Source organism: Lipotes vexillifer, unplaced genomic scaffold, assembly GCF_000442215.2.
Source record: "Lipotes vexillifer unplaced genomic scaffold, Lipotes_vexillifer_v1.1 scaffold225, whole genome shotgun sequence".
Classification (NCBI taxonomy): domain Eukaryota; kingdom Metazoa; phylum Chordata; class Mammalia; order Artiodactyla; family Lipotidae; genus Lipotes; species Lipotes vexillifer.
In genome coordinates, this window is record NW_006787630.1 from 1813937 (window position 1) to 1821270 (window position 7334).

Below are 7334 nucleotides of genomic sequence, written 5' to 3' on the forward strand. Positions count from 1 at the left end.
CGCTTCCCCCGGGGGCCGCGGTTCCCCCCCCCGCCGCTGCCGCGCGCTGTACAGCTGCATCAGCTGCTCACTGCAGGCACAGCGCACAGAGTGGGAGGCCTGAGACCCGGCTCAGCCCCACCGCCCGCCCACTGACATTCCCGCTTCCCGTAGGGCCCCCAAAGCAACACTCGCAGCCCGGCCAGGGCCCACGGCACCCGCGCTGAATGTTCGGGATGAAGTCCTCCGGTTCAAGAACCGCCCCCATCCCCCTCGCTGTCTACAAACGAGGAAGCCGAGCCAGGAAAAGAGGTAGCTCAGGTGAGGCGGCAGAGCCTCCGAACTTCGCGGGCAAACTGCTCTGCCCCGAAGGCCTCAAGAACCCAGGAGCGGGGCCACCCTGAGAAACCCACAGCCAACGAGGACCCTGTGCTGTGCCCCCAGGAAGCCGGCCCCTCCGAGCCAGACCCGCGTACACCTCCAGGAAAAAAGGCGTCCCTGGCTGTCCGCAAGCCTCCCTCCCCATCTGGGGGCCAGGGCGTCGCACCCACCCTGCCTAAAAGCTTCCAGCTCCTCCAGCCAAACCTTAGACCAGGGATCGGCAAACTCCCGCCCACGTACCAAATCCCAGCCTGCAGCTGCCCGATCTCAAGAGGCTCGCGAGCTAGGGCAGCGTTTACATTTCCGAGTGGATGAAAACACGTCCAAAGGGGACGCGTAGAAATCGTTTTAAATTCGATCCTCAACGTCTCCACGTGGAGTTTTATCCGCACGCAGCCCGGCCCTCTCCTTTACACACGGTCTACGGCCGCGGCCGCAGGTCAGGCTGCAGCCCCCAGCCCTCGGCCACCCCCGCCGCCGCCATCCCCCTCCCCTGCCCGGCCGCCACTTACTAGGACATGTCCAGCAGCTGATCGAGGTCCACGCCACGGTAAGTGAACTTGCGGAAAGTCCGCTTCTTCTTCTGCTCCACTTCCGCCTGCGCGGGCCGGGATACGGGTGAGCGGGACCCCGAGACCCACCTCCCAGCCTGCGGCGGCATAACCGGGCCCGCGGCTCCCGCCGAGAAACGTGCGGCCCTCCCGGGCACGGAAGCCCACGGGGACGCACCACCTCGGGCCCGTCCCGGGGCGGCCCGGGGCTACGGGGGCTCGGCTGGGACAAGCGGGCCGACACAGGCCTTCCCTGCCCCGGGTCGTTCCGACACCCAGCAGGCCCGCCCCGCGCCCCCATGTCTGGCGGCGATTCCAGAGGTCTGCAAGAGGCTGCCGCAGCCGCGCGGCCCGACCCCGGCCTCCAGTGTGCGGCCAGAGCTCGGATGGCGCCGGATGGGCCCGGAACAGACACAGTAACCGTGACACTCACCATCTGGTCGGCTCTTCAGAAAAGACCGTCCTTTCTTCGCCTGCGCAGTTATCTCGCGGTCTCTCACGTGCCCCGCCCCCGAGCTGCGCGCGCGCGCGCTTCCGCTTTCCCAGCGGAGGACGCGCGCCCTCTGCTGTCTGGAGGGCAGAGCGCTGGCTGCGAGGAATAAAGGAGCCTCTGCCAACCTTGGGTGCTCGGACCCCCCAGGCTGGAGCCGGCCGCCTGGTATTTGGGAGACCCTTCCTCAACTGGGGGACGTGGGACGCGTCGGCGCCCGTTTTGGAAACTCATATTCGTGCTCCTTAATCTCCATAATGAAATCCACGTAAGAAAGTGTTTATGGAGTGCCTGTTTGCAGTAAGCGCGCTGTCTGGGTTCGGGACTGGCCCTCCCCTAGGGAGCTCGCGTCCCAGTGGGCGAGACAGACCCGTAAGAAACAAGGTCATACAGATAATCTGAGCCAAAAGGAAACTCGGGGGGTTGGGACAGTGGCTTTGCACAGATGGTCAGAAAAGGCTTCCCTGATAGGGACCAGCCAGCCTTTAACAGACGAACTTATATCGATATAAAGTAACAACTGCAACATTGCAGTGCTAGGTTTGCAACACATAAGCACGTAATATATATAACAAGAAGAGCAAAGACGGGCCGAGGGATGAGAGCTATATAGGAGTACGCTTTCAATACTCACTGGAACAGGTGTCCATCTGAAGGCAATTCTGGTACATTAAGATGTATTTGGTACCATGTGGCCCAGCAATCCCACTCCTGCGTGCATATCCCAAAGAACTAAAAGCAGGGACTCCAACAGATTTGCACACCCATGTTCACAGCAGCATGATTCACAGTAGCCAAAAGGTGGAAACAACCCAAGTGTCCATCCATGAATGAGGGATAAACACAATGAGGTCCACCCACACAGTGAAATATAATTGAGCCTTAAAAAGGAAGGAAATTTTGACACATGCTACAATGTGGATGGACCTTGAGGACACCAGTGACAGAATCCAGACATAGAAGGACAAAATACTGCATAATCCCACCCATGTGAGGTCCCCAGAGGACCCAAAATCCATAGAGGCAGGAAGTAGATGGTGGGGGTCAGGGGCTAGGAGAGGAGGATGGGGAGTTAAGAGTTTCAGTTTGGGAGGAGAAAGTTCTGGAGATGGATGGGGGGGATGCTGGCACAACAATATGCATGTACTTAATGCCACTGAGCTGTGCGCTTAAAAAGTAGTTAAAAATGGCCAATCTTGTATTTTTTTAATTTTTTTTTTTTTTTGGCTGCGTGGCATGTGGATCTTAGTTCCCTGACCAGGGATCAAACCTGTGCCCCCTGCAGTGAAAGTGTGGAGTCTTAGCCACTGGACCACCAGGGAAGTCCCCTACCAATCTTATATTCTGTCACAGTAAAAAGCAACCCAACAGATGTGTGTGGTAAACTATAGAACCCCTAAAAAACTCAAAAAGCACAATGAAAAAAAGTAAAAGAATTAATTTTCTAGCTACACTAGAAAATAGTCACTGAATGCAAAAGAAAGCCGTAACAGAGGCATACAAGAACAAAAAGACGTGATACATAGAAAACAGTTAAACATTTGGCAGGGGGTAAGCCCCATGAATAGATAGAGGATGCAACCAGCCCTGCAGGGAGGCTGAGGTCCTGGAAGAGGGAGTGAATGTGCAAAGGCCCTGAGGTAGGACTGAGAAGATAAGGGGCTTCCCTGGTGGCGCAGTGGTTGAGAGTCCGCCTGCAGATGCAGGGGACACGGGTTCGTGCCCCGGTCCGGGAGGATCCCACATGCTGCGGAGCGGCTGGGCCCGTGAACCATGGCCGCTGAGCCTGTGCGTCCGGAGCCTGTGCTCCGCAACGGGAGAGGCCACAACAGTGAGAGGCCCGCGTACCGCAAAAAAAAAAAAAAAAAAAAAAAGAAGATAAAACAAGAGAAAAGGCCAATGCCCTCCCCTCCCCACCCCCGCCACATGACTCCACCGCGCCTCACTCAGTTTGCGTGTGGGGCACGAGGTGACTTGTCTCCAGCCCCCTACCGACGAAGTGGCTTTGGGGGGAGCTGGGGCTGGCCTGGAGGGGACAGGAAGTCTGAGCCCTCCTCAGCCATTTCCACAACGGGGTGGGGTGGGGGGGAGCTAACCAATTAGGCTTCATGCAAAGAAGGGGACGTCCCTCCGTGCCCCAGTGGGGTACAAGCACTGTGTTTGGGACTGCAGGAAGTGCCTATCAGGGTGTGAAGGTGCGAAGCGGGCTTGCCCAAGTTTACGGAGGCAAACGTGGTCCTGGGAGCTCCTGGCTGGCTGGAAAGGGTGCCGATGACTGCACGGCACCCTTTGGCCAAGACACTGTAATTCTGCAGAGAATTCATCTTGCTGATGTAAGGAGCTAACTTTTAACAATGCGACAACACGCGGTGGAGACTGGAGGGTGCGGGCACAAGGCTCCCCACTCTGCCTGACCCTGCTGCTTCTGTGAACCGGAGGGATGGGAGGAGGAGGGGTGCAGTCATGGAGGGTCGTCTTGGGTCTGGGGCAGAAGATGCCCGTTTCACTGGCTTTCTGGGCTGAGCCAAGCTTCCCTTCCCCCGCAAAGCGCACTGGGCTGGGGCTCTCGGGCTGTCTAGTTCACTGCATTCTCAAGCCTGGCACACTGGAGCCATCCAGGATTTATGTTCTGAAATCTTGATTGTTGTTTTTACAACAGAACGGCCCCGTCACTTCACGTGGCAGAGGGGACTCTGCAGGTGGGAACTCGTCCCACCCCTCCTCCCTGGCCCCCAGGTTCCCTCTGCATCTCTGGGATCCCCCTTTGCTGGGACTCGAGCTGCTCCACTGCCCAGGCCTGGCCCTGCCTCTCGGGCCCTGTGAACAACAGCTGGGCCCCACCAAGTGCCCACCATGACGACCTTCAGCTCCCTGAGTTGCACCCCACCGGCCCTGAACTGGGGGTGCCGACAGCACCCCCTCCCATGTCCACGGCCCACTTCGTGGAAAGATGAGCAGCCTGCCCAAGGCCACAGTCCAGGTGTCACTCCCGCAGGGGCGGGGGTGGCCTGGCCAGCCCCACCCACGTGTGTGCAGACATCTCTTCCTCGGGGCCCGGCAAGTGGCCTCTGAACCCTGGGACCCAGGGTCCCTCACAGTGCGTCTGCAGCTCTGACCAGCGCCCCCCCCGCGCCGCACCAGACCAGATCCCCCAAAGCCCCAGACCAGCCAAAGAGGGCCCGGGCTCCCAACACGGAAAGGGGCTCCTCTAAGCAGAGCGAATAACAGACACAGCGTGGGTTTCTAATCCAAACGCACTTTCTTTATTCAAACCGGTCAGCGGGGACGCCCTAAAGCCCCAAGCGCGGGAGATGGGCTGGCCCGGCCTCCTCCTGGTCCTTGACGCCAGAGCGGACGCAGGCGAGCGCGGCCCCACGGCACACCTGCAGACATGGCCAGGCACGCCAGTCGACAAAAGCAAAGAATAAACAAAAAACAAAACACACTCAGTAGATTTCTTCTTTAAGCTCCCAGAGTTTCTGGACCAACGAGTCCCAACCCTCAAAGCCAGGAGTGAGGGACTAAAAACGCCCCTCACCTCCACCAGTGCCGACAGAAACCCTGTTTTAAATTAAAAAATAAGCGAGTATACATTGTAGAAAATTTCTCTTAAAAATCTCACAATTTGTAAATGTATATTTTTTTCTTTAACATAAAAGTTTACAATATACGGTAAAATAAAGGCTCAGGAAAATAATTGCAAAAAAAAGGAAGAAAAAGAAACCTGACGTTTTGAATTAAAGCTGAAGAATCTTTTTAACCCTGTTGTTGAACCAGTGACTTTTTTATTGAGCTGATGGGTTAGAGAAATAATACGTTTAAAAACTTCGGTCCAGATGCCCACAGCCACCGCCAGAAGCCCCCCACGCTCCAGTTGGTATTTTCCCCAAGTTTGTGATTGTCACGAGTTCACAAGTTTGAATCCTGGCCTCAGCTGCCTGACATCCTCAAGGTACTGCGGCTAGCGTCGGTAGGGGTGGAATCCTTGTACATTGTGGTTCTGACCGCGTCCAAAGCCACTTCCGCCGGCGGGGGGACCCCCCGAGCCGGGCACTGAGGGGCCCCCGTAGGAGGGGGGCTGCTGGCTGGGGTCTGAGAAGCCCTGTCCGAAGCCCGCCAAGTCCTGTCCGTAACCTGCGGGGAAGGGCTCAGTGAGTTGGGACCACTTCCGCTCCCACTGGCACCCACGGCCAGGGCCCTGCGCGGGGCAAGGCGTGGACCCGGAGGGTGGAGGGCCCACCTGGGAGCCTCGGCAGGACCCTGGGCAGCTGTCTCGCACAGAAAGTAAAGCAGCTCCGAGACCCCTCGGACCCCTCGTCTGTCCTGTCTGCTCTCAGCCCCTTTCCCCACTCACTGCCCTGCCCTCACGGCCGGAGAGCCCCTTGATCCTGGAGACACAGATTATCTGGCCTGCCTTGGTGGACCACAGGCTTCTAGAAAGTTTGTCCTCGGGTGGACCACAGGGTGGACTCAGCACAGATTTCAGGATGGGAGGAAACATGACAGGCCAGCCTGAGGTACAGGTACAAAGCTTGGCCCTGACGGTGCTGCCTACACAGCCCGTCCAGGTCGGGCAGCCCCTCCTCCAAGCGGGAGCAGACCCGCACCATGCGCGGCGGAGGGGGCCGTCCCGGGGGCCCAGACGCCCACCGTGCTGCCCCATGGAAGGAGAGCTCGGGGCCAGCGGGGTGGTGGCTGGCCAAGATCCTTGCCCCGGCAAGGGCCCGTCCCCGAGGGCACCGCCGAGTCCACCCCCGCCCAGGATGGCAGAGGAGGCGACATCGTGGCCCGGGTGCAGGCAGTGGGGACCGTGGAGGAGGAGGCGCCACCTACCTAGGCCACATCACTGCTCAGCCTGACCATAAGAGTGTAAACAAAGTGAGGGCCGAAGCCTGGCGGCTCTGGAGAAGAGGTACCCAGGCCTGGCAAGAGACGAGACCAGGCTGACTGCCCCAGGCGGCCTCGGCAGAGGAGCAGGGGCGGGGAGGGGCACACGCGCTGTTGCTCGCACACCCCCACCGGGGGCCGGCGACCCCACACCCGCCACCACCGCCACGTCCTGCTCCGGGTGAGGCGAGAACCCACATGCTCAGGGACTGCGGCCGGGCAAGGCCCCCAGGGGAACAAGAGCGTGCAGTGTAGGGGGTGCTGGGGGCATCTGTTCAGCGCCAGCAGAGCCCCAGGCCCACCCTGTCCCCACAGGAGCTCCTCTGATGGGTGCAGGCCCCGGGCTCCACCATCTACCTGGCAAGCACCCTTGGGGACGCACAATGCTGACGTCGCACGGCCCTCACACCCGCCCTGCGCTCTACAAACCCAGACACCCAAGGTGGCAGGGCCCACCGGGGCGCCCCCAGGCACAGGCCCCGGACGTCTGGCAGCCGCGGATGCTCCTCCGCGCCAGCGCCCTGGCCGAGACCCCAGAAACCAAGCGCCTGCTTCAGGCCCGCTCGAGCCTGGGTTTCTCGAGCTCTCCTCACAGCATGTGGATGCGGGGAGCGAGGCACTCACCGTACTGGCTGTACGGGAAGTCGGGTTGCGCCGATGGCGGTTTGCTCATGTCCGGGGCGGCCTGAGACGGAGGTGGCGGGAAGGCCAGAGGTGCAGCCCCTGGAGTGGCCGGTGGAGGGGGGACCCCCGGGGGGGCGAACTGATCCGGTGGGGGAGGTGGAGGCCCGTAGCCAAAACCTGCAGGCAGACAGGAAAGACAGACACAGACGCGGTGCTCGCCCTCGGGGAGCCGCCCAGACCACCTCCACCCCAGTAGCCAGGACCTGAGGACGCCCACAGGCCGGGCCCACAGCCGAGGAAACGACCCCCGCCGGGCAAAGCCCGACCAGCCGCCAGCCTGGCAGCACACGCCTAGTGGGGCGGGGCCACAGCCCGGGTGGCCCTGGGAAGGCGGGAAGTCATGAGCTGTCCATGAAGGGCGC

At 60.2% G+C, this 7334-nt stretch overlaps 2 protein-coding genes across 3 annotated transcripts in view; both read right to left on the bottom strand.

The window, feature by feature from the left end:
* RPS15 (ribosomal protein S15) overlaps window positions 1-1347 on the bottom strand; it is a 1742-nt gene extending 395 nt beyond the window's left edge. The window contains exons 1-3 of the mRNA XM_007460442.1: window positions 1090-1347; window positions 873-958; window positions 1-70 (exon numbers count right to left, since the gene is read on the bottom strand). The exon at window positions 1-70 is cut by the window's left edge and continues 198 nt beyond it. Of these exons, the coding sequence (XP_007460504.1) occupies window positions 1-70; window positions 873-958; window positions 1090-1347 (414 nt within the window). The remainder of the gene's footprint in view (window positions 71-872; window positions 959-1089) is intronic.
* Window positions 1348-5164: 3817 nt separating this feature from the next.
* DAZAP1 (DAZ associated protein 1) overlaps window positions 5165-7334 on the bottom strand; it is a 20509-nt gene continuing 18339 nt past the window's right edge. Inside the window, exons 11-12 of one of the 2 annotated variants that reach the window (XM_007460385.1) lie at window positions 6913-7089; window positions 5165-5535 (exon numbers count right to left, since the gene is read on the bottom strand). In XM_007460385.1, coding sequence (XP_007460447.1) covers window positions 5363-5535; window positions 6913-7089 — 350 coding nt within the window. In that variant the 3' untranslated portion in view covers window positions 5165-5362. Of the gene's footprint in view, window positions 5536-6234; window positions 6324-6912; window positions 7090-7334 lie in introns of those variants that run through there. The other variant, XM_007460386.1, reaches the window with a different exon arrangement.